Source organism: Hippocampus comes, unplaced genomic scaffold, assembly GCF_001891065.2.
Source record: "Hippocampus comes isolate QL1 unplaced genomic scaffold, H_comes_QL1_v1.1 scaffold1, whole genome shotgun sequence".
Classification (NCBI taxonomy): Eukaryota; Metazoa; Chordata; class Actinopteri; order Syngnathiformes; family Syngnathidae; genus Hippocampus; species Hippocampus comes.
In genome coordinates this window covers 2,592,925-2,619,631 of record NW_017805010.1, presented here as the reverse complement: position 1 = coordinate 2,619,631, position 26,707 = coordinate 2,592,925, and the positions used below count along the sequence as shown (strand labels likewise).

Sequence of the window (26,707 nt, the reverse complement as noted above, 5' to 3'; positions counted from 1 at the left end):
GTATTATGTTTCAGTAGCCAGGGTTGGACTGGCCGTTGGGCGTGGCAGCTACATGCTTGGTGGGCGGCCATCTTCAGTGGCTGATATAGTGCAATTAATTATTCCATTAAAAAAAAATACATATATATATTTTTTTTTGCCATTAATTAATTAAACCTCATTTTTTTCCCCTAAGAGGCGGGTCCACAATTCAAACTGAGTGGCCCATTTGGCCATTTTCAAAGTAGACATTAAATTGAACCAATCAATATCATTGGCAGGGCTACAGTGTAGTCTCTAGTAGCACTGCCCAGGGGGCACATCTTAATGCGCACTCCAGCATGTCTTTTAGGTTAAAAAAAGGGGAAAAAAAACTTTTGATTTTTATAGCCGATGTTAAAAATCCATTGTCTGCACACCATAGCAAGCAGTCAACATGGCTGAGAAGTCATTGTTTATCATACAACTCACAGTCATGGTTTCATGATATAAGATATATTCCTATCCAGACTCTGTCCAGCTTTACTTGACACATTAATCACACATCGATATTTATTTGCGTAAACAATATTTTTAAATGCCCAACCAATAACCTCCTTAAGCTGAAAAGATGCCTTGTCACATACACACAGTTGTATGAACGTCCTGGCCACAAAATACAGGCTATCGCTAAATAACAACAGTCATTTGTCGGCAATCTGTTGCCTTTTTGTTTGGATGGAAATCTTGGTGTTGTGACCTCACAGAAGCCATTCATCAGTTTTTTGTTTTTTATTTCTGGTACAGATAGGGCAATTATATTTCAGCCCATGGACTGCATGTGCTGCAAATGTGGACTGAGCCATTCAACCCAATCACATTTCTCTTTTGCGTCTCCGCCATCCATCCACCGGTGCAATCGTTCATTGCTCTTTCCCGTCCTCCCTTCCAGCACTGAAAAAATTAATCCCTCTATCATAAACCTAAACAAGAGAGGCTCACATGAAGCTGTTTTGTATTTCAAATAATTATCACAGGTCTCAAACTGCTGCGGGATGTTCATCTCACCAATGGTGTCATTCTCTATATCCACGGCTACCTGATTTTCTAATCCTCATTTTCTTTCCACTCCCCTTCTTCCGCTCTCCACAAATGAATGTCTTTGCTGTAGCAAATAGACCTGGGATGGAAATGCCATATTTGATTCCACTATGGTGGTTCATATTTACTCTGGTAAGACACAAGGCTCGCGCTTTCCCTTCCTGTTATGTGTTTTCTCAAACTCAATGAAAGAACCATTTCATCACACACCAGCCAGTCGCTAAATCTCATTGTATTCCATTCTCTTTCTTTTGCCATTGTGCTTGAATGTTTTTTTTTTGTTGTTTTTTTTGGGATTCTCTCTCCTCCCTCTATCAGACTGTAATACTAACATGCTATTTGTGTAATGACAGTAATCTGGTGCCATTTGGTGTGCTGTGAAAAGGGACATGTTGGTAATGGTTGTATTATAATAGTTATCAGGCGCGGGTCACTATGAATCCGCTGTAAGCTATTGTGTTCACACTCTTCAGTATGAGGATGAGAAAGATGCATTAGTGGCATTTACTTGAGATATGTGTTGTTTGTGTCAAAGCTCTGAATGGATATTGATGAAAAAGCCCAATACACGATTTGTAAAATGTACCGTTTATTTGTCACAAAAAGGTTTTCTTTTTGTCTTCGTTCACTTTTTTGTAGATAAATGTAGTGAAATGTATTTATTTTAAAACTACAATCTTTTTAATTTCGCAGATTGTCGTTGCAAAATTCGAGACATTTAAATCCAGACATTTCAGATTTGTATTTTTGTTTGAAAGTGACATCTACATTTACTGGGCAATTTATCAGATTAACTTTCACAGTCGATTAAAATTCCAAACACAAGGTTAATCAAAACATGTGCATCATTGTGGCAATAGTGCAGAAATGCAGTGCATCTTCCAGACAGCTGTTTTTAATTTTTTTTTTCTCATTCCTGTTACAGAAAGCAAACAAACTAAAACAAGAAATAATATTGTGTAAGAAACAGGCCTAAGTAAGCCTACGCTTAGATTATTATTTCTCTCTTTTATTCTTTTTTTAATTGTTTTTTTTAATATAGTTCACGTGGTTGATCGCTTTGTACTGTGTGGCTGTACCGAATAATAACATGATGTGACCACCATTATTATGAACAGGTCAAGTGAGAGAAATCTTGAGTGAGGGTAGTTCAATGTATTTTCTTTCAATGCCATAACTTGCCTTCCTCAATATTTTCTCTGTTTTTTAATCAGGGAAAAAAACGATTTATTTCCATTTTAATTAGAATGTGGGACCATTGGTAGCATCATGATTCACAATGCTGATGTTCATGCAGCAAATATGAAGTCAGTGTGCTGTTCCGTATCACCTCATGACTGGCTAGCGATCCACATTTTCAATCTACCTAGATGTTGACCCTGATGTGACTCCAAACGGGACTTGTAGCATCAAAAATGGATGGCTGGGAGGATGGTTCAAATGGTGCCAAGTCAGTGTTTGTTTTATCTGACTTGGCACATAAAACAATCACCTAACCCAAAAAGTCAATGGACACAGTTGAAAGCTCGTGGAATGAAACAGAAGAAATGCCTTGATCAACTGAAAAGAAAAAAAAAAAACAACAACAATTTTTCAAACTGCTTTATGCTCCACAAGATGTGCATGCAGGTCCTGAGATTCTGACACTCCACCTACTGCCATCCAAAGTAAGAGCCACATAGCTGCAATAGAACAAGATAGTTTGCCAGACTATGCTTTGTGCTTGTTGGCAGAATTATGTTGGAACAAAAGGAGCTTCCCCTAATTGTCCCCAAATTACTTGAAAGTAGAAAAATTTACATTTTGTCACAATAATTCTATCCTAATGGATCTATGGATGACCGTTGTAACACACAAGGTGAATTTCGAGATACCATGTTATAGGGCAAAGACAACCTGACGAAATGGAGTTCCCCCAAAGCATCATCTTGCCTTCTGTCTCCTTTAGGGGACATTTATTTGGCTGCTGTTCGAGAGGCAGGTCTCTTTACACAGTTTTGATATGATGTCCTTGTTAATACCCAAGATCTCAGTGCTCCTCGCAGAAATCATTCATCCTTCATCTTATCATAGACATGCAGACACACGGATGCCAGACAGTGGAGATCTGTTTGACGAAATGAGTAATCGGTGAGGTCTATCTATGTTGTCCGGTGTACAGCAGCGTTCGTTGTTTTGTTTGGCATCCGTGAGAATCGACTCAACATTTTCTTCTTGCTATGAGTTATGTTGAGGGGATGGCCTTATCAATGTGCAGGATTCATTTCAATAACTGGCTACAGGTCAGATGTTTGACCATTTACATTCGGACATTGTAAATGGTTTTCAAGGTTCAATACACTGAGCAGAAGATATTTTCTGACCCTTGGTTGGATCAAACAGGAGTAGTCGAAGCAGTAACAGGAGTAGAAGATCCCACAAGAAATCCTACTACTGTGACCTCAGCAGTCAGAGTTGATGGACAATCCATGGTGTTAACAATATGGGCTCTATATTTGTGTCCAGTACAAGTCTGGTGTGAAGCACGAACTAAATGTGCGCCGTGGCAGGCTACACCAAGTGTTGACATTTTCACATAGAAACGGTCAGTTTGCGTCGTTGTGGGCGTGAACACAGCCGACTTGATTCGCTGACTTGATACTCTGTTGCCATATTTATGAATGGAATACAAAGACCTCAGAATAGGTTTTCCTGAACCTTGATTCAAATGTCCCAAACTCGCCTTAGACTACCTGCCCCAGTACTTAGACGTCGCTTCAGCACACGTAAAGTTCAGACTACTTTCACTCATCAAAATCTCAGATGTGTCGAGGCTTATCAAAGAAAATTCCCTTCATGGTACGCCAGAACGCTCTGCGTGGTGCAAACCTTGGTCGAGGTCTACACTTAACCAAGTTTGTCAGAAAAATCCTTGGTCTTAGACTCTTTAATAGAAACAACGTGTTCTTGGGTCTGAAAAATAAGTCCTTAGTTGCATAATATGACTGGGAGATATCTGTGTAAGCATACCATTTTAATCAGTGTGTGTTTACATAAGTTGGAGTCAGCAGGTCTCCCCCTCTAGCTTACTTTACAAATATGCAGTGGTAAGATGTTGTAAGCAGCCGCCTCCGCAACCGTTTATCTCTGATGGTCACAGTGGACTTGTTCTTTTAATCTCAGTGTACAGGCAGAGACCCCTGTTGGGCACTTCCTTTTTACACTCGATTGAAAAACCCAGAAATTTTGTGATGTTTTACATCAGGAACTGTTAAGCACGTGTGTATCTTACTCCCAGGTTACACGGGTACCCGTGGAGAGCTGTGAGCAGTACGCTTCCTGTGGAGCTTGTCTGGGATCGGGGGACCCTCACTGTGGCTGGTGTGTGCTACACAACGTGTAAGTGTACGCATCGACATTGAGTTGTCCTTAATGTAATGTGCCATTTGATCAATCCTGTTTTTATTCATAAAGCAACGTCACATGTCATATTATTGTTTATCATTGCTGATTAAAGCATCACCACTGCTGGTCATCTGTGATTTATAGAGATATACTATGGATGTGTATTTTCTCTTAAGTCTTTTACCACCTATGCCACAACAAAAGCAAAAAAAAAAAAAAAAAAGATACCACTGAATGATTTTGAATTCATGTTGTCACAAAGCCAGGGAAATTAAACACGCCTGAAATGACATAGCATACATATCAAAACAAGCATGCTAATCTTAACTAAGGCCATTGACATGTCATTTGATTTGAGAACATTTGTGGCCAACCATTCCCTCTGCTTCCTTGCAACGTAAACCCTTTAAATGGCCCTGTAGTCCCCAATAAATCTTTTAGGTGGGAGAAGCAGGATTTGTATTAGACCAAGAGTAAAATAAGCTACACAATCCACTGTGTCCACCTCAATTGTTAATATTGGCTTATATCCTGCGAATATGAAAATCCTGTTCTTAAGATATACCTAAACCCCCGAAGAGATGCATATTGTGCCTGTCCTATTCATACCCTACCAATTTTTAAGGGACATTTATTTTGATCAGAATATCTTGTGATTAGCTTGCAGTTTATATGAACAAGCACACATTACATTCTTCTCTCATAGATGTTCGAGAAAGGATCACTGCGAGCGGGCGGAGGAACCACAGCGTTTCACCACGAGAGTGGATCAGTGTGTCCGACTCTCTGTCCAACCCGACACCATCTCGGTCACCATGTCCGAAGTGCAGGTAGAAGATCTTGCAGTATCTGTGGGGTTGCGAAAACTAGGACTAGGACATGTACTGTCGGTGCAGACAACAGACTTGTATGTGATCGTTATAAGAAATCGTACAAAAAGTACTTTGCCTTCTATATTTGATGCATTCCAAATTTCTGATCAATATTATGGACGATGGAGTCACAGTGCATCCACCTGACGTTGATATTTCTGCATGTTTACTGACTCGCAATTATTTGGGTGACAGTGGAAGAAGTCCAGTACGATCATGGCGGTTTCGCTACCGTTTTTTGCAACTTCAAAAAAGAACGGGTCTAGATATCTCAGAGATCTTCTTCCACGACATTAGATCGGCACTTGCTTTCCATAATCAGAGAAATCCCAAATGGGGTGCTGCCGTTAATCTTCCATGTCTCGCAATCATGCGAGAGATTCCCCCCCCACCCCCCTCATTGCCAAAATTGTTAAATCGATGGTTGGACATTACAAATCAACCCAAAAACCTAATGTACTAAAAACTAAATTGGTAAAGGTGGGGGAAAAAAAAAAAAAAAAACGAAACAAGGCCATTTAGACAATGCCATATAAGTTAGTTGTCTTTTTTTTTTAAACACCTCCATTTCATTTTATTTTGTGAAAGAAAGGTTTTTTTTTCAATATTAGTGAACTATAATAAACTTGGAAACTCTCTCACCCTGTTTGTCTGTGAAATCAAGATTTGAGATTTGCTTGAATAAAAAGACAAATCCAAAGTCCAGAGGAGTCATTCGGGCAAATTCAAACCCAACCAAGAACAAAAAAAAAAAAAAAAAATCAACATTCTGAGTCTGTGCCTGTCCAGAGACTCTATTGTATTTATTATTTACCTAACCAAACAGCTGTGTAGATAATGGTTAGAACAATAGGACTTGGTCGATACAGAGCCAAACGTTCCTTAAACATAAAGTCTCAAACTTGTCTGCTGTTTCTGGAAGTTTTCCATCTTCCAAGGTCAATACATGTTTAATTGTATTATTTACCCGAACATTTCTTCCTCCCAGTTGGTACTTCAGACCCAAAATGTGCCCAGTCTGTCTGCCGGAGTAAACTGCTCTTTTGAAGACTACGTCGAAACAGAAGGACGCATCTACGGTGGCCGGATCTTCTGCTTGTCCCCCTCTACAAAGGAGGTGGCTCCCATCACGCGCAACCAAGGTAACATTCTATCAAAGTCTCAAGGGCCACAACTGTGGAATAGGTTTTCAGAAATATTCCTTTGACAAATATTTGGGTTTGAAAATGTTTGTACATCAGAACACCATACAAATCTAAACAGGTCAAATGAAATCCTATTGAATCAGCTGGAGTCTTTGACGCAGAAATGCACTCAATGTGAAAATGTCAACTATGCAAAAGTGAAAACATACTGTGCAATGAGGCACTTAACATTTCTAAATATATTGACTCAGATTTGACAGTAATGAAAGGTTCATGAAACAGTTCGCACACACTTAACTGGAGTACAAATGTCAAATGTAAATAAAGGAATATTGCCGATTGAGCACGTCATAAAAGGCATGGCTATTTCTCTAACTCTGACTCATAGGTGACCGGCGTGTAATAAAACTGTACCTGAGGTCAAAGGAGACAGGGAAGACGTTTGCCAGTGTGGACTTTATCTTCTACAACTGCAGTGTCCACCGATCGTAAGTTGTCGTTTAATTTTTTTGTATATCATGCATTTGTGAACACAGAAATCAAACACGGATGCAGACCAAAACCCCGTATCGTGGTGGTCTCTACATACATTCTCAACACGGCTGTGTTGTGGTGACAAAGCAAAACAACCTTAATCTGCTTTAATCAATAAATAAATCAAGTTGGACTGTAAATGACCAGGGGTACTCAACTGATTCAACAGTTTATTTTGCCCGCAATGTCTTCAGTTAAGCAGGTTGTAATTCGGACAAAACAGCACATTTTATTTAGACCAATAATGCAAATCCACCAGCTAATTCAGTCAACAAAATGCAGATGAAAAAATACTCATTCTCATGACGCATTTCAGGCATACGCAACATACCTGCTGCGGTTGGTGTCCATGAAGGAGAACAATATACTGTAGTGCTGATTTAGACTAGGATTATTAGCCTTGGTGGTGGTCTGGCATCATTTGTGCAGCGAGAAGGTGAGTTGTGCAAGACATTGATCCAAGTCCATTGCAATTCTTTCTGGAAAGCAACAGAGCCTGGAAATAACGGATCATGATAACGAGTGAATAGAACAATGTGTGACCTCTGCTTATTCATTATCGGATTTCAGGTCATTTCTACAAATCAATGCGTTAATTACATTTCATGCAATGATAAGACTACTGATGGGTGAAGTGATAAATCAATCCCAAACCATGCAAAACTAAGACATGCAGTCAAGCTTGGTTGCCAACAACTGCTGCCTAATCTTTTCGAAGTATATTTACTTCTCCCATACAAATATACATTTTTGGTTTTCTGCTGTGACATTGCCAATTTGAGGGTGGTAGACTATTAGTGTCGTGTTAGATTAGGCCACTTTGGCACACCTAATGAAATGGGTGACTTGAGTATTGCTGCGATATCACTGTGGACTTTCTACTACTTTCCTTATTTATAGTGCTAGTGCCACATCGGAATATAGGCTTTAAGGAACGTCTTATAATTCGGAAAATACGGTAAGTGGAAAGGTCAAAGTGATATAATGGCCCAGCTCAAATAACTGCTTGATAATAAATATGCAGTGAACGAGGCCTAATCTAACGGGAGCAAGTGTATGCCAACTAAAGAAATTTGCTTGCAGAAATATTATTCGGAACTTGTTTTTCTTGTGGTATGAAAGTGTGTGTATCCCTAAATTGAAGAATGCTATCTAGCGGAGACAGTTGGATAGTAAATGTTCTTATTTGAACTGACCTGCAAGATTAAGGGGAAATAAAAATGAATACAATTTCATGGACTCATGACTCCAGGCTGCTCCAGTGTGTGACTTCCACTGTAGTGTTGTCATTGCATCCTTGACTGCGTAATGCCTCAATGCTAGAATTAGTATGTGCACCTCATTTTTGTTTCCCCTGTCGAGCAAGAATAAACTATACACTATTCATCTAAAACCGTTGGGGGACAGAAATTTGTCTTTGCCTGGGCTCATACATTAACAAAAATGACAAAGACAAAAGTACACGGATACAGCACACCGAATTCAAAGAAACAAAGAAACCACTAACTGATACTGAAAGAATGACCAAAGCAATCACTGAAGATCATATAAACAATGATATTTTGAAGACTTTGGGCTCGATTTTCATTGATGGCGCAGCTGCACTCACGCATAAAAACTGTTTTGTTTTGTTTTTTTTGTGCCTCTACCAGCCTTGTTGTACTTGTTTGGGAATTTCGTTCACCTCTCTGCAGCCTGTGAAGGTCTGTTTGCAATTCTCTATAAACATACTTTGCGCACCTTGACCTGGCACAGGAGCAGAGCAAATCAGTTTCTAATTTAGAGTGCACCTCATGCTAAACTTGAAAATAGAGATGTTATAATGTTAGAATGAATACTTGACTTGATAAGCATACTGATCCACTTGCACAATTACAAAAAAACAAAACAACCAAAAAAAAAATCAAGATAAATAGAAGCCCTCCCAGCAACAAAAAACAAACCAAAAAAAAACCCACATCTATGTATATCTAGATATGACATTGTGGTCGTCTATAACTATTTCTATGTGATGAATTGCATGTATTATTAATATTATGCCATGCAGTACTGTATCCAACCCAAGCATACCTCTTCTCTTGTCTTACTCCCAGACAGCCCATGAAACGGGTCCTGCTCTCTATCTTCTCCATCACTCCATTCTTCCCCATACAGCTATGATTTCATCCCTGCCTTTTCCACCTTTCCCTCATCTCGTCCCACCTTTTCCTGACCACGACCCCTCTTAGCCATCGTCCCCACACTTCACTTTTCCTGTCCCTCTCTCGTTCATCAAGCCTATTTCATTGCCTGCACTCTGCTCTTGGCCCTGCATATATCTGCATAGTAATTGGCCAATAATTAGCTCGAGCTGGTCTGTCTGTGCAGCATAATGGAGTGAGCTTGGTGAAAGGGCTCACCTGCGCCTCTCGTCCAGGCCGCGAGGCCGAGCTGAATCTTTGATCCGTTTAGTCAGAGCTTTTTGTTGTTTGTTGTAGCTTACTGGATATGCATTTTTTTTCCTCCTTTGACACTGCCCCCCTTAGGACTCCCGTGGCATCGTTAACCTACAGTGAAGTCACTTCCGCAGTAACATAAAACCACATATTATACAACCCCCCAGCCGCTCCCCTCCCTCTAGTATCAGCTTGCTACTTTTAATCTTTGACCTCGCCTGTAGGAAGCCTGGCACAGAGGCCGCAGCACTCAGTGGTAGATAATGGAGTTCCCCTCCCCATGGGCATGAGGAGGATGAGAGCGCACAGGCTCATAAAAGCAGACGCACAACATCTGACGAGCAACGGCGGGCGCGCACGTGCATCAGGCTCAGATGCGGAGCAGCCTGCGGGCTAGCGAGCAACCCGGCGGGGCTGGTGCGTGGGCTCCACACAAGACAAACTCGAGCTCCACATTCGCCGGTGTGTGATGCATTGCACATGAACAGGTGCGCACTCAGAAGTCCCTCAAAGAGACAGAAGGCACTAAGTTGGCACAGCAAAGGATGCTGCTGGCTATTTACACAGCCTTTGACAATATTAGACATTTGTTAATACAAAGAACACAAGAAGCTTTGTGTAGTTTAGATGAGCATGCGGGAGGAGGAATATTGCATGTTTTAAAAGGAAGAGAGGAAAAAAAAAAAACAATAGTGAGTGCCGTGAGGGGAAAGACTGGGATGAGTAGGAAATTCCCCTTTCGAGAAACACAGTCTGAAAAAAATAGAAATGGCATACAACACAAAAATGTTTTTGGGGCACCTACACCAGATGAGTTAAATAGGACAAATCAAAACCCCCTTTTTTTTTTTTTTTTTAATTCAGAATTAAAAAAAAGCTAGCACTGTGCTAGGATATTATAATGTGTACTAGGCTAATTGGCATCAAAGGAAAAAAATAATAGTCATAAAAGTGTTTAAAAAAAATTAACCACTGTTATGTGTAACACGGTAAAATTTAATGATGAATGCATGAAGAGGTGACGCAATACTGATTGATGTATTTATTGTTGTCAAGAATGTGGTGGTGAAGGACCCCGAAAAGCAGGCAGGAGGGAAGAGCAGTGTGAACTCGACAAACTGTATTAACCAAGACACTGAGAAAACAACATCGAGAACAAAGTCCTGAAAACAACAAGAATCTAAAGTACAAATAAAAGCCCATGGCAGACGCAAAAGCAAAGTAAAAGCAACACAAACAAAAATCCATGGCAGTAAAGCACAAACACTAATCAACAAAAGCAATGGCAGCTACAGAAACAATGACCCGATACCGAGTGGCCTCGCCGGGAGTCCATTTAACAGACAACCTACTAATGACACAACGACCAACAGGTGTGCTGCTGTAGGAGGAGCCCTACAGTGCCACCTGTTGGTCCAAAACAGCTCAACCCTGACAATTGTCATGTCAAGTGTAAAAAGAAGTTACCCAATGTTGATCGTAAAAGAGGAAAACAATGCACTCTTATTTTATCAGTAGAGTTCACAGGGGAGTCGCATCACAGATACACACATGATCATGCATAAAGTCACATCAGCCTCTCAGCCTCCAATGGCATCCGGCATTCGCAAATGTCACCAAAAGACGGTTTACACTCTCAATGCAAAATTCAAAAACAATGAAATACACTTAAGTTTGACAACCAGTCAGGCATGTGGCCTTTGGTATCACTGAAGTACTTGGAATGCGCGTTCCCTCAACACCTCTTGTTCAGGTTTGTACTTCATTTCAAATAAATGGTACAAAAGAACACCCCGAAAATGTTGGGGTCCACCGCATTTGAATATGAAAAGGCTGAAAAGTGAAAAGAATGTCGAAAGAGGGGGCCCACACTCAACCACCACCCAACATGGCTTCGTATGTCAAGAAAAAAAACCCAATTTTGTCACCTCCTTTGAGAACGATGCAAGCTTCGGTATACTTACGTGGTGTTTTGTACTGGCATCTGTTTAGGAAGTTTCCTGCAGTTACACAAGCATAAAGTCCTTCCTTTCTTGCTAGCGCTCCATTTTCCACTATGTGTGACCTGCTTTAATTAAACTGGGGTTTGAGACCATCATACTCGCTTCTTTTGGACTTCAGTGTGACAAGATGCAATAATATCTTATAATGAGTCTCAGTCCCCCGCTGAGAATCTTCTCATTTTCTTCTATAGCTGAAGAGCTGAGAGCTAAATGCACCATTTCATGACTGCTTTGGATCCTCATTAGACAATGTCTAGTTTGACTGCATATCACACCTATTTGGCCGTCTTTCTCATGAGACTTTTGTAGCGATTCCTTCAAAAAGTAATAATCCGAACAGTGCACAATGGCCATTTTGACCTCCACCAATAAAGTCCTGTTTTTGTGTTGGTGGATTTATTCATACACAGTAGTTTGAATCAAACCAGCCAAGTCAATACATTTTTGTCCAACCTTATTAGCAAAGCTGAAATACACATTCATTCAAAGAAACAAAAGGGTAATAAAGCAGCCAATGTGACTCAAACGGCAGTTGAAAAGTTGTCGTCGACGGGTCGTCATGCGCCGAAACATACTTGGCGACGGGGTTCGGCAGTACTGCGCCGAAAAATAATCGCGGAGGGCTGCCCATGATGTCCTGGACCATTCCGTAAACGCACCAGCCATCTGTGAAAATAAATACAGTCATACCTCGGTTTTCGACCATAATCTGTTCCAGAAGGCTGTTCGAAAAGCGATTTGTTCGAAATTTGAAACAATTTAATTAGCCCATGATTAGGGGCTAACACGCTATGCAGGAATAACAAAAAAAAAAAAAAACGGTCAGAGTTGCGGAAATCACAACAAACGCGTCTGCTCACAATGAACGTTATATGAGGAAGCATCACTTCCTCGTGTAAGGAAGCCGAGAGGAGTCGAGTAGTGTATTCAGATTTGCACAGTTTGGTCGAAAAACGGTTTTCGATCGTAATCCGAGGCGTAACAATCTCGAATTTTCTGGTCGAAATCCGGTTTTGGTCGATAACAGGGACGTTCGAAAACCGAGGTTTGGCGGTACATCTTCCTTGAAATTCCGAATGGGTTAGCTGTGCAAGCAATTCAAAATATTTGTATTATTGATTCTCACCACAGAAAATGAGCTCGGAGAGGATGAAAAAGTGTTTGACTTGACTCTGTTGCTTAGGCCTTGTAAATAGTGGCGTTGACTGCGGGGCGGGGGCTTATTGACTCTCATGTAGCAGTATACTTAGCCCAAGCCAGTTGTCCAAATCATTGACAGCTCCACCCGTGGACGCCAGTATCGCGGTGACCCAGAGGAATCCTGTTCTGTCAATGTAGGTGACATGTTGTGCATCAAATGGTGTCCCATTCTATGTATTTTGTCTGGCTTGACTCCAAGTGCCTCACACGGTGCGCACATGCATACGCACAGCGGTGCAAGCGGCGATCAATAAAGCCCATGGTTAATAGTGCGGAGGTTCTGATTCACCAGCTCCCTTCACAAACAGATTGTTAGCATAACCTCCGCGCACCTCTCACCGACCCTGTGTTAATCCTCGACCATCGATTGTGTATCTCATCCTGCAGCTCAGTCAGCCCTCAAGAGCTTATTGCTGCTTGTGAGTATCCTCCTGGAACTGCAATTTCTCTTCAGCTTTAGTTTTTCAATCCCCTCACAATAATATTCTAAATTATGAATATGAATAGATGTTTGTCAATATTTACCCTGCAATTGGCTGGCGACCAGTTCAGGGTGTACTCACCTCTAGCAGGCACACAACCCTCGAGAGGTTCGGTGCCATAATAGATGGATGGATGTTTCATTCGGATTTAAATGTGATTTTATCTGGCATTGACATGGAAACATGCTCCACTATGAAATAGTTTGCTGTCATTTCGCTTTGGGTTCACCTCATAGCATGCGGTGCATCGAAAGGTTTACAATTCACTATTAACTGCACAGATGTCGCTCACATTGTCAAGTAATGGTTGCCATAATCTTGTTTTCGTCAACTAATCAGCTTCTGAATATGTGTTTTTATACACTGTCCTTCCTGATTTTTGAGAAAGAAAGACAACAGGCATTCTGGGGGAAACGGCTTATCTTCGACTGCCAGCTTATTTCACTTAAAGCCTCCAAGAATGGAGCATAAGGAGAGAGGAGTGGATTCCTCTGGTTTGTATCTCTCTGTGATGCTTTCATCCTCCACTCTGGTCTTGCTGACAGCCTGGATAAAGTCGTAATACGCAAGACCATGGTTGCACTTGTCATTTCAATGTCATCGCTACTTCTGCTGTGATGCACATCCGCACATGTGGGAGGCACATTCAAGATCAAAATTCACCATATTTTCCGCACTATGAGGCACCTCGGAGTATGAGGCGCACCTTCAATGAATGGCCTATTTTAAAACAGTTTTCATATATAGGGTGCACCACATTATAAGGTGCATAGAATACAGCCTAGAATAGAGGCTGCGGTTGCATTATGCATCCACTAGATGGAGCGACGCTAAAGGGACTGCAATACAATACAATACAGCTTTATTTATGTAAAGCTTTCGCAACCGCTGCAGCGGTTCACAAAGCACTTGACAGAACATTTTAAATATTACGTCCAAGAAAAAAAAATATTGATCCATATAAAGGTGCATCAGATTATGAGGCGCAATGTTGGCTTTTAAGAAAATTGAATACTTTTAGATGCATCTTATAGTGCGGAAAATACCCTATACTGTATCTGTTGGAGGATGTTGGGGAGCCACACACGGACATGAATAATCAGGGTAGAGAGCGGCCTCCAAATGCATACTTCACAGCGGTGATCTGTGATTGCCTTGGTCAACTTCACATCATCTGCAAGTGGACGTCTGCTTGCAGTTCCTTTTGACCATACTTTGCACAAATCAATCTCCCGCATGGACAAAATCCATGTAGACCGTGCGCCTCTCTTATTCTGAATTTAAATGGAATGAAAGGAGCAGCTTCCATAAAGGAGTAAACGCCTGCTTCTACCTGCACGCAAAATAAAAAAAAAAACAACAAAAAAAAAAAACTCCATCCATGCGCAGTTAGGACAGGTTTTGCAGAAAACCTACGGTGGGCACGAAAATAGTGCCTAAAAAGACAACCTTTTACAGAGCACACATTGAAAATGTTTGTTTTGTGAAACATTTCAATGTTTATCATATTTGTGACATGATGTATTCTAGATGAATATGCATTTCATTATAGTCAGGTACAGATTTTCATGATTATAACCATTCAATTGCTGATCAGCCAAGAAAGATCACTTCTACCTTATTTCTTCCACAAATATTGTCGACATGTTTCTGCACATTACAATTTCATCAGACCACAGTGTGTATGAATAAAGTATTTTGGATCCCAACATTTGCATGTATTTTCTACTCCTACTTGGGAGACCAACTGAACTTGAACATCTCTGAATTGCAATACAAGTGCAAACAATTTTTAATAACATGAAACTCCAATTTACATTTGACATTTAAATAACGTATGAATAACTTCAGCCAAAAGATATGTTTTTACTTTGCAGATTTCCTTGATGTATATTTTTCTTCTTCTGAAATGGGCTCTTATGTAATGGGTTTAGCTTTTTATTTCATCAAGGCTGACCACTTTCTGTCACACGTGCAGGTGCCTGTCCTGTGTCGATGGAAAGTTTCCCTGCCATTGGTGCAAATATCGGCACATATGCACACAGGATGCCAGCGACTGCTCCTTCCAGGAGGGACGCGTCAACGCCTCACAGGTTGGTTATCTCCTTTTCACAATCAAACGAACACCACAATAGAACTATCTAGCTGTCTTTATTTATCTGTATCTAACTTTATTTGTGAGTATTGATGGACGTTAGTCGAGAAGTGTATGATGGCCGATGCAAAACAGTTGTCGTGAACAGTTGTGTTAGTGGCCTCAATACAACTTGGTGAGTTTTTATCTACTGTTGGGAATAGAACAGTTGGTAGGTCATTCATGATGTGATTTTTTAACGTATTTTCCGGATTATAAATCGCTCAGGAGTATAAATCGCACCAGCCATAAAATGCATGTTAGAAAATATTTTATATATATATAACAACAACTGTGATTTATAATCTGGAAAATACGGTAATGATGACATTATTTTAGGTTGTTTATGCGCACAGTGCCAGTCAAAAGTTACTTATGCTATTGAGTTCGAAGGTGTGCCCAAAATGTTAACTGCGCCTGTGTGTTCGTTGCCATTGTATTTTCCACAAAACCTTTTGACGAGGACAAAAGAAGAAGCCATTGCATTTTTCTTGATGCCTTTTTTTTAATTTAACATTTATCTAGATAAAAACTTGAAGTGCCACCATTGGGACACCGGAGTAGGGTCTCTGCTAATGTTCAATGAATTTTAATTTCTCTTCCTCATGCAAAACGCATTCTCAGTCACAAGCAATCGTCAAAAGCAACAACTGCAAAATTCATGTGATGTTTGCAAGTAGCGCACCGTCTGTCCATGTGAATGATTCTCCCGCTTTCATGGATTCGCCATTGTGGTGGCGCTGCCTTTGCTTGACAGCCTGATTGGCCAAATTGGCGAGGGGTTATAATGCCACCTTTTGCTTATCTCAATGCAGATGTTGCCATGGCTACCAAGCCACTTTGAATCTCACTTGGTACACATGCGCGTGACATGTAATCGACAGTGATCACCATAGTTACATATTGTTAGCGGGATTCTGTTGATAGACCTGACATACAAGGGAAGAGAAAACATGCAGCTTGGTTGTGTCAAATTAGTCAGTGTGAACAAAAATTCATTCATTTCATTTTCTTTTTTTTTTTTTTTTTTTTGTCCTCCTGTCTGAGGCAAAGCACACACGAACGCCCGTGCGGCAACGGGAATAGTAAGTAGTGCAATCGCAACATGGCCTTTTTTTTTTTTTTTTTTTTTACAATTGAGTGGTTTAAAAAAAAGGTCTAAAAATAAACTGTGTGAGCCTTGCTGAACGCCACATACTGTCTACACATATTGCCTGGAAAACCTTCCTCAGGTATTAGTAGTCACATGCCAGAGTGATTGAAGTCACACGACAAGCCTTGGGAGGGCAAAGGCATTTGTTGATGTTGCTCAGGCTGACTTCAAATCATAGTTGGAAGAGAAAAACAAAAAGGCATCGATGGAAGTCACAGGAAATTAGTACTTGTACTCTGCTATTTTCACAGATGCGTTTGGCCCCTTAAATTTAATTCTTCCATGTCTCTTCCTGGATCTGTAAATATATATAAATCCACAGTGTTGTGACAGCCGATAAAGAGCGAAGCACGTGAGATGCGACCAGGCAGAAAATTGCTAGTTGGAGAAACACTCGAGCAGGCCATCAACAACAAATGTGCATAAACACAAACAGTGAGAAAACAAACACCAGAAGGACAAACAAACACAGAAACAAACAAATTGTCTTTGCTCCACTGACTACAACATTTAGCTGGTGGATCCGACCGGGCCCGGGGGTTCTTTCCTATGACTGCATTCCCATTCTGGCATATTAAAGCAATAGAAAAATTATATGGGGAAAAAAAATGTAGATAGCATTTCCATTCTTGGTGGGTTTGGGCCGGATGGGGTGATGCTTCCATCATAGCTCCAATGGTAAATGAAAAATAAATCCCTCTATTAGCATTTTTATCCATATGGGTTCTCCCCAAAGGTTATTGGAAATCAAATCAAGTGTAGTTTTCGCTGAAACCTGCTCATGAAAAAAATTCAACCAACGGATAACACTGGACAAAAGCAAATTGTAATCACAGACGGCTTTTGTGTCCCTTGATGTTTTGTTGTTGTTGATGTTGTTGTTGTTTTTAATGCTGATTTAAAAAAAAAAGGGTCTCTTTTCCTTCAGGTACTTAAGATATATTTATTTTTGTTTTTTGAAACACAGATTTTTACCTTGTGTTGTAATTTATAGCTATGACGTTTCAGAAAAAAAAAATTCCAACTGTTGCTGAACCTAACTCTAAGTCATGAATATGTTTAACTGTATTACATATTCTATTATTGTTGCATTATTCTTATTCTTATTCTTAGTTTCAGTATTATCATTATTACTATTATTATTATTATTATTATTGTTATGAAAACTTAATGTGCGAGAGAAAAACTAGGGCAGATTCAGAAACAGCGCAAAAAAAAAAATTGATTTCCAAGTGTTTTACGTGCATTTCTGATTAAACAAAAAAAAAAAATTTTAAAAAGGGATGATCCTCAGATAATTTTCGTCCCTGCTGACTTTGGGCACAAAAATGTAAATTGGTCTTAAAATTGAACTGATTATCCGACCTTTACATCAACATTTTACATTTCCAATGGTCAAACAAAATATTTTTCTCAGATGTTGGCCGGTCTCCACTCAATGTCAAAATGGCACCATCATTTCCGCATACAACATTTTGACTGACATTCTTTGCTATGGCAGCAAAGTGAAGTTGTGGTTGGCACGTTGCAGTAGTGTTTAGCGTGTCTGCCTTATAGTCGAGAGGACCTGGGTTTAACCCTTTCATGCAACAATAACGATAACCTGTAACTTGATAACATGATAAACTGTCCGCTGTAGTAACCGCCGTCCCTGAAACGGTTAAACCTCGGTTCAGGCCCTCCTGTGTGGATTTAGCATGTTCTTGCGTGTGCGTGTCATACCGTCAACATGCATGTTTGGTTAGTTGCAGACTCAAATTTTTCCTCAGGTTTGATTGTGAATGGTCGTTTTTTTTTATGTACCCTGCGATTCAATGGTGACCGGTCCAAACTGTACTCCGCCTCTTGCGCAATATCTCTGGCAACCGGAATGAGGACAAACGCTATAAAAAAATGAATGGACAGATTTTTCTTATTGTCATTATCATCATCATCATTATCATCATCAAAATAAATAAATAGCTATAAATTTTACAACGTAAACACCCAAGCAATAACTTCGTGTCACATAAGTAAACGACAACAACCGGTGAAAAGTCCGCCTGCAGCGAAACCGTTATTCATCCGCGCTGATGTTCCTCGACAGAACTCCGAAGTTTGACTTTCGAGCAACATTTTTTCGTATACATTGCTGATACACACTTTTGTTTTGGAAAGTGTCTCAATGGAATTCAAGAATAAATGTTTCCCCCTACTCCAGGCATTGGTAAATGAGGCACATTCATCCCACGAGTCTGACCTAATTCCATAATATAAATAGAATACAAATCAGTCGATACTGCATACTGTAGCAGCTCCGTGGGGAGTTGAACCTCTGGCCTCATTGATAATCAGAAGAAGGCCATGTTGGGTTCCAGATGAACAGCAGGTGAACACAAGATAGGTGTGCCGGTGTTGCTCTCTGTGTTAATTGCAGAATATATCAGTATGATAAGTGAGCTGGCTCGGCGTTCATATTTTTGTGTCGCCTCACTGCTGCAGTCAACACAAAAGTGTGTGTGCGTGGGTTTGTGTGTGCCACCGTACGTGCGCGTGCTTCACAGCTCATAGTATAACCATGCCAGCGCTCCCGCCATTAACCGCAACATGTCACTTAGAAAGAAGCACACATCCTTTCTTTCTGTCTATTACCTCCACAGCTTTTTTTTTTTTTTTTTTTTTTTTTTTTTTCATTGCGTGTGTCGGCCGGAACTCAGGCTGCCACACAGTACCGGGCAAACCCGACTCAGAGGCTCCGTGTCTGAGGCTGGCATCGAGTGAGCTTCCCTTCTCCCTCTGGGTCCGTCTGCCACTGATAGACTCACTCTGTGTGTGTGTGTGTGTGTGTGTGTGTGTGTGTGTGTGTGTGTGTGTGTGTGTGTGTGTGTGTGTGTGTGTGTCTGTCTGTTAATTATTCAAAGTGTATTAAAGCTTAAAGATGCATCTCCAGATGCTTCTCTGATCGCCGTCGTGTTTAATGGAGAGAGACAGATGAGATGAGAAGCGAAAGGTGGAGCATCCGCAGTAAAACATAGGGGGGAGGAGTTGTGACTGTGGCCTAGTTGCAAGCTTGCACACGCCGCCAGGGGACTGCTTTATAAATGTGTGGAGGAATTCTCTCTGCAGATTCATAAAAAAACATGATTCCAATTTGCACAACGCAAAAGTCCCCTTTGGACAATCAATTGTCACAATTTTTTGTTGGCCCGCATAGCTTTAAAGGGCTGTGGTCAGTTTCCTCACATCATGGAGTCAAAGAAATTGTTTCTATCAAAAGATTAGTGTTCTTTGTTGTGGAGCTTCTTTTATCATCAGTCAGACTATAATTTGCCAAAATCAAGGCCAAAATAGGTTTGGATTTTTCATGATTGTATTTTTTTAAATTTTATTTTGGCTTTTGTTGTTTGAATTCTGTCCCGTCAATCCGAAATGAAGACATTTAAAATGACCCCCAAAAGCTCATGTGTCAGATTAATTGACAAAGATGGAAACAAATGAGATTTTCGCGATAATTATTGTCAGTTGTACTTGGTTTTAGAAATGTAAACTTTGTTGCAGTTAGTCAGAAAAGAAATCTAAACAGTTTTTATTTTATTCCATCAATGAAAATGTTTTTTTATTCAATTTTAGTTTGATTATTTTGTTACTTTTGACTCTCATGAACGCTTTTAAGGGACCAAACAGGTGAAAGTCCGAATGGGGCAAGGTCTCTGCTGGAAAGGGGGATGAGGGAGCAATTCCAAGCGCAGCTCATTGATGGTCTGCTGGGAGACGACAAGAACATGCCGAATGTTCCAAATAATATTGACCATATATACTCCTGGGGTTTGATGATGTTTCAGATTGGGAGAGAAAATATGTGTACGCACTCTCTCTCCGCAGTTGAAACCTTACTTGAGGTTCATGACACAACCCGCGCCTTTGCTTCCTCAATAACTGCTTAATAATTCCCTGTCATTTACCTGACTTACTTTCTTCCTTCACGGCGAGCGTTGAATCATTTATTCCAGATGACTGTATCTGCCGAGACGGGAATGATTTATTCCTTACATTCTGATTGATCCCGTAATGAAGTTGCTTCTTTGCGATGTGTGTTAGGGAAGCTACCTTTGTTGAAATTGGCGGATTCCGTCATGACTTCTAATTGCGCACACATTTTTAAGTGTCAGGCTCTCAGCCTCCAATGGTATGAACTTTTTATGTTTTTATCTTGGCTGCTTTACTGCCTTTTTCCAACGCGCTCTCAATCCCCCATCGTCAGGGACTTGCCATGAGTGGGTGGACTCTGCAAAAGAGTTCTTACGGTTCAAAGTGTCTTTCATGGAATGCAAGTGTCTGCTCGTCTGGTGCGATGGGGCCTGGCCTCCTTTACACCTGACACCAGTCGAGGGAATCTCTTCATTTGAGCAATGGAGATGAAAACTTTTCTTATTGGAACGGAGCACAGGGGTGAGTCTCAGAGCTAGAATGAACGGGAACCAAGAACTTTGTTAACATTCCCCGTTCTATTTTTCCACTCCAGCTGCTGCAAAGCACTGGGATTATTAAGAATGTGTTCGTGACCTGCAACAAACTCCAATAGGTTTCGGTTAAGTAATCCGGTTCATCTAATTGCATCTTTTTAGTGGCTCCGAGCAGCATCCTCTTCTTTATCTGGCCTTCGATAGCATCCACATTGACACGCAATCACGCTTTGGTCATCAGAGATAACACACAGAACTACAGTCGTCTAAATAGAGACGTGCGTGAAGAGTTTTGGACAGTCCGTGGAGAAGAGGTCAGATGCATTATCTTTTCTCCAACCTTGTTGTGATCCAACCCGGGCCACAGACCACCATGCTAGAGATGGATGGTGTCGGATCAATATCTCTGAACTCAGAGCAGACAAATGTTTCAGCAGCCTTTGAGTGTTCCACAATAGGAGTTAGCATGTCCGGTATATGTATATGCTACGAAAAGAAAAACACTTTGGATGGTGTCCAAAAACATGAATAAATGGCACGGTGAAGTCATTAGCACCGTGAAAGCAAAATACAAAGGTTTCCAATTCACATCCATCATGGGCCGCTCCAACCAACCCAACTTCACAAAACAGTTGATTCATGATTAGTCGTCACCTGAGCCCTGAGCAACTGCGATGTCACTTTCAGTTCACATCAAGTGGCAAAATGGCCGCCCTCAGAGATGGCTAAAAATGAAGAAGAAGAAGAGAAAAAACGTTATTTGTCTCACAATGCAGAAATTAGCAATTTGCAGCAGCATAAATTATGAAAAGGAGAAAGTAGAAAAACAAAGCAAGTATTTGCATGCACACACACAAAAAAAAAAAACACCTTTAGAAACAATTGAAAAAATGATTGGATCTTGTTGCTTCACTCATATTCCACAAACGCAATATTAATCCGAAACAAATCAGAAGGCCGTGTTTAGACTAGCGAAGGTGCAAAGAACATATTATTGTAAAGAACATTTTCAACTTGACTTCCCCTTTAAGATAAAAGATATCCTTTATTTGTCCCACACTGGGGAAATTTAAGATACTCTTGTGTACGTTTGTTCAATAAAAAACAGACACGTGCGCGTTTTGTGTCCTTATTTAAAATGACATTTTTATCATAAATCAGGTTAGGAAGTGTGGTATTATTTCTTTTTAGAACCACAGACATAACTGGTGAATGTGATGCATCAGCTGAAGAAGTGTCAGAGATTTTCTCGGACAAAGTTAAAGAAATGACTCGGCACACAGGAAAATTGTCTTCAATATCGGCGGGAGGGGATCTCTGAGAGCGAACGACGGTAGTTGCTCCGATGATCACACTCTCTCTCTCCCTTCCCGCCAATTCCGACTTTTATTGTAACATACAAGGAAAACACTGCCCCCGACATTTGCATACCGCACCCCCGGTCCGGCCCCTCGGTGGTGATTGGTTACCTGTTTTTTAAACTTGAACCACCGGTACGTTGGCGCCTTTTCTGTCTGGTCTACATCGAATTAACATGTTGCAGACTTTGCGGACGACAAATGTCGCCTGGGCGCGACGGGTGTTCTCAACTCGTCTTTTGTTGTTCAACCGCTGTTCCCAAATTATTCATTCCCCTTTTGTGACCGAGTTTCGCCCCCTCCCCTGTGATTGCCCACCTGCATTGACGTGCTAATTGTGGACTTCAACAGCCCTCCGGCCAGGTGGCCGGCGCCTATGTGCACAGGCATTTGGAGGTGCTGGATACGCACCCAAACGTTTAGATGTGCCCAAATTAAATGAAACTTTAAACATGATACAATTTTGCTCATAGATTTCTCTAACAAGAAGTTATACAATACAGCACTCTTTTTATACAGTGAGAGAGCACGATCTTAAGAGGCAGCATGTTTGAGGAGATGTGTGGAAATACAAACCCTGAACTCTTCTATGTTGATTAAATGGATACACCCACTGGGATTAGAGACATGCCCCCGTAGCACTTCATTGAGATACTGCGCATGCTGAGCGTATCCGTTACTTTCTGTAGCACCTAGTCCCAAATGGAATGCACCCATATTAATGTGTAGAACTGAGACATTGTTCGGATGTCTCATTCTCCCTCTCTCATCGGAGATGCGGTCATCATATTGCTCCCTTTTCCTTTGTGTGTGTGTGTGTGTGTGTGTGTGTGTGTGTGTGTAAAATGAACCAACCGGTCGATGGAATCTTGTCCCCCACTTTCTGAAACGGTTCATTGGACTGTAACGCTAATCCGTGGGGACCCTCTTCACTCTGGTGACCCCTTGACACACACACACACACACACACACACACACACACACACACACACACACACACACACACACACGCGCGTGCGCACGCGAACACACGGAGATACATCCTCATCCATCATACTCACAGAGTGTCAGCGTTGCGGCGGGAAGGTGGCCTCCTGGGTGATGGCCAGTAGCCAATCAGTGTTCTTGCCTCATCTCTGATATCATTGTGGTTAGGACCTCTCCTTGCTGATAGGAAGTCATTGTAAGATGGAAAGACAGCAAGCAGATGATCTTATGCTTTTAGGTGTGTCGCAGTTCGACAAAAACTGTGCTGGAATAGAAGTTGACCGTTTGATTGACATGTTCGTTAACCTGTGTGTGTGTTTTGCATTCTAAAGTATACATCGAGAAAGTAGTAGTAGACAGAACACTACACAGTGGTACCTTGACTTATGAGTGCCTCAGTATCGCAGTTTTTCGCATATTGAGCCGCTGCAAGGTAGATCTTTTTTTTTTGCTTTGAGTGAAGTGGAAACTAAATTAGAGCAATTGTCACCGTTGTACATCAAGCCATTTTTCTTTTTAACAGGACTAGCAGTCACTCACATGAATACAAAATGTAAAACCCCTCACAATGAGCACGACGGAGGAGACGCAACACTAAAGGAAGCATGAGAGAAACTGCCCAGCCGAATGACCCCAAGCTCCTCCCATTCACTCGGCCACGCACCTTAAAGACACACATTTACACACAAATAGACTAGAGTTTGTATGCGTGTGCATATGTGTGTGCACGTACGCACATGCTGGAGTGTTCATGTGCGTGTCAAGGGGTCACCACAGGGAAGAGGGTCCACACGGATTAACGTTACAGTCCAATGAAGCATTTCAGAACAGAGGGGACAAGACCCCATTGCTCATGCCCGCACCATTTGTGAGGATAAGCTGCTCAGATAATGGACGGATGGATCGTAATAAGATATTCAATGAATTGATTTCTTCTCTGATTCCGAGGGTTTGCTGTTGTTATTTTTATGAATGAAATACGATGACATCCAACACATTTGCCTGGAGCGCACAATCTGTCTGGTGGCATCCCACTGGAATTCACCAATATCTCACGTCACCACCTGCGCCACAACTCACGCCTGCTTCGAGGAGATGTAAAATTTGGTCTACTTTCATAATTGTCAGATGTGATTGATATTTCTAAAAAGTATTTATTATTGTAAGCTAATGTGGCTATTACTCTAGTCTGAAATGTAGGAAAACAGTCAAAGGCTACTTAAAAAAATGATTGAATTAAAATGTATTAATGTAATTTTCCTCATAAAAGTAAAATACAGAATATTTTTTTTTTTGCCAATGTATTCATGAAAACCAAACTGTACTTAAAATGTACATCTTCGAAAAGTAAGTAATGTAGTGCATTAAAGTAAAACTCCACTGCACCGCATTAAAATAAAGTTTTAAACTGGCTGAATGTAAAACTAAAAGCTTTATTTGAATAGTTTGACAACAAATTTCATGTTGCGACACAGGAGTCAGTGTGGTTTAGAAACTCAATTCTGATGAGGGCTCACCTTCCACAACTTGGATCAAAATGTCAGTGTTTTGCCCTGTGGCGAATGTAAAACATTCGCCGCAACTAAGACTGTGCAAACTGACTTCATGGTGCCAGAGGGCAAGATTAACTCTGTGGAATAGAAGTAGGTGTATTGAGGTGAATGTGTGTGTGTGTGTGTGTGTGTGTGTGTGTTGACCATGTGGGAATTAATTTAGCTCAAACCGATTCGGATGAGTCCCATGTAGCAGCGCTCCAACTTGCCCTCCTCAGGTCTCATCTCCCACTTTAATAAATGAGTGAATTGCTCCCATGAAGCCAACCTTGCTTCTTTTCCTCTTCTTCCCCCGTGCTTCACCTCTCCTCACATTCTGCTCACCCACAGGTTTAATTCCGCTCTCCCGTAGTCACTTTTTTTTTTTTTTTTTTTTTTAACCACCTCAAATTATTTTCTGGATATTTTCAGCCAGGTCAAGGGCCATATTTGGTAACTTATTTGCATGATTTTTCAGTTCACTTCTATTCATCCATCCATCCATTTTCTGATCCGCTTTATCCTCACAAGGGTCGCGGGGGGTACTGGAGCCTATCCAAGCTGTCTTCGGGCAGTAGACGGGGGACACCCTGAACCGGTTGCCAGCCAATCGCAGGGCACACAGAGACGAACAACCATCCGCGCTCACACTCACACCTAGGGACGATTTAGAGTGTTCAATCAGCCTGCCATGCATGTTTTTGGAATGTGGGAGGAAACCGGAGTACCCAGAGAAAAACCACGCAGGCACAGGAAGAACATGCAAACCCACAGGAAGGCCGGAGCCGGAATCGAACCCGGTACCTCTGCACTATGAGGTCGACGCGCTAACCACTCATCCACTGGGCAGCCCTTCTATTCATCTAATCATTATTAATCTTGTTTGTCAAAAATGAAATTGCTAATGCTTTTATGTGCATCAATATGAGCATTAATTTTATTATGACCACCTCTGGTTTGGTTGCAACAGTTGTCAAAACTTGAGTACGAACCAGAACGTTGGTCCACCCCTGTAAACAAGGGGATATGTCGTCTGTTACATTTTGCGGTGCGGTAAGGCAAAGGGCATCATCATCCAGGCAAGGAAAAAGTAAAAATATCAGGATCACTTTTGGGCAAGAGGGAAAGGGACACGCGCAGAGGGCGAGCAGCGAAAGAACAGAGAATTCTCTGCTGAGGAATGCCCCAGTCAGAGGAGATTGTTGTGTGTCTCGTTGTGTAGCAGTGCCCCACCATCTGATGCAAACTCAGCTCTGACACCTGTCACCACTCCTGATGAAACACCCACCACAATCCTCTGCTGCCAGCACTTTTTTTTTTTTGTTCGTTTGTGCATAAATGTGTGTTTGTGTGTATCTACCATGCAGGATTTCCGTGTCGTAATTGGAACAGATGCTTGAACATGCTCCTTCGACGTTAACAATAGCTGCTACTTCAAACTAGATACTTCACCATCCAGCCCACGTATTTGGCCACACACATTCACAATACACGCAAACACACTCACACGCGGTGTCGCTTTTTTCATTCTATTAGAACCTTGAGGCATAGCGGCAGTCCATCACTGTTGTATCACCACCTGTGAATACTTCAGACACGAACAGTCGGCCGTTCTTGTTGACAATCTGCTTCACTTCAGCTACCACATCGATTTGTTCTCTTCTTTCTGTTTTTTTTATTCTTCTTCCTGTTGTCTCCATCAAATACGAGCTATCCGCTGGGAGAAAGTTCTTATGAAAGTTACAATAAGCAATAAACGGGTTTCGTTAGTTTGAACACAGCGGCTATTTAGCAGAATGGAAAAGACCAATAAGTGCTCATTTAAGATGGTATCTCATTGAGTGACAAATGTTTTGGTGGTTTTTACTTACTACGATTATGATTGTCACCAAGACATTTTGAACATGTCATAGCAAAATACAATATTACTTTTTTCATTAAAATCACATTACAACATTTGTTGTTTTGTTTTGTTTTTGTTGTTTTT

The 26,707-nt window shown here is 41.1% G+C and overlaps 1 protein-coding gene across 1 annotated transcript in view; it reads left to right on the top strand.

Moving 5' to 3' along the window:
* LOC109511795 (plexin-A1-like) overlaps positions 1–26,707 on the top strand; it is a 202,670-nt gene that overhangs the window by 115,404 nt on the left and 60,559 nt on the right. Inside the window, exons 5-9 of the mRNA XM_019863124.1 lie at positions 4,337–4,437; positions 5,150–5,273; positions 6,304–6,457; positions 6,849–6,948; positions 15,093–15,207. Of these exons, the coding sequence (XP_019718683.1) occupies positions 4,337–4,437; positions 5,150–5,273; positions 6,304–6,457; positions 6,849–6,948; positions 15,093–15,207 (594 nt within the window). The remainder of the gene's footprint in view (positions 1–4,336; positions 4,438–5,149; positions 5,274–6,303; positions 6,458–6,848; positions 6,949–15,092; positions 15,208–26,707) is intronic.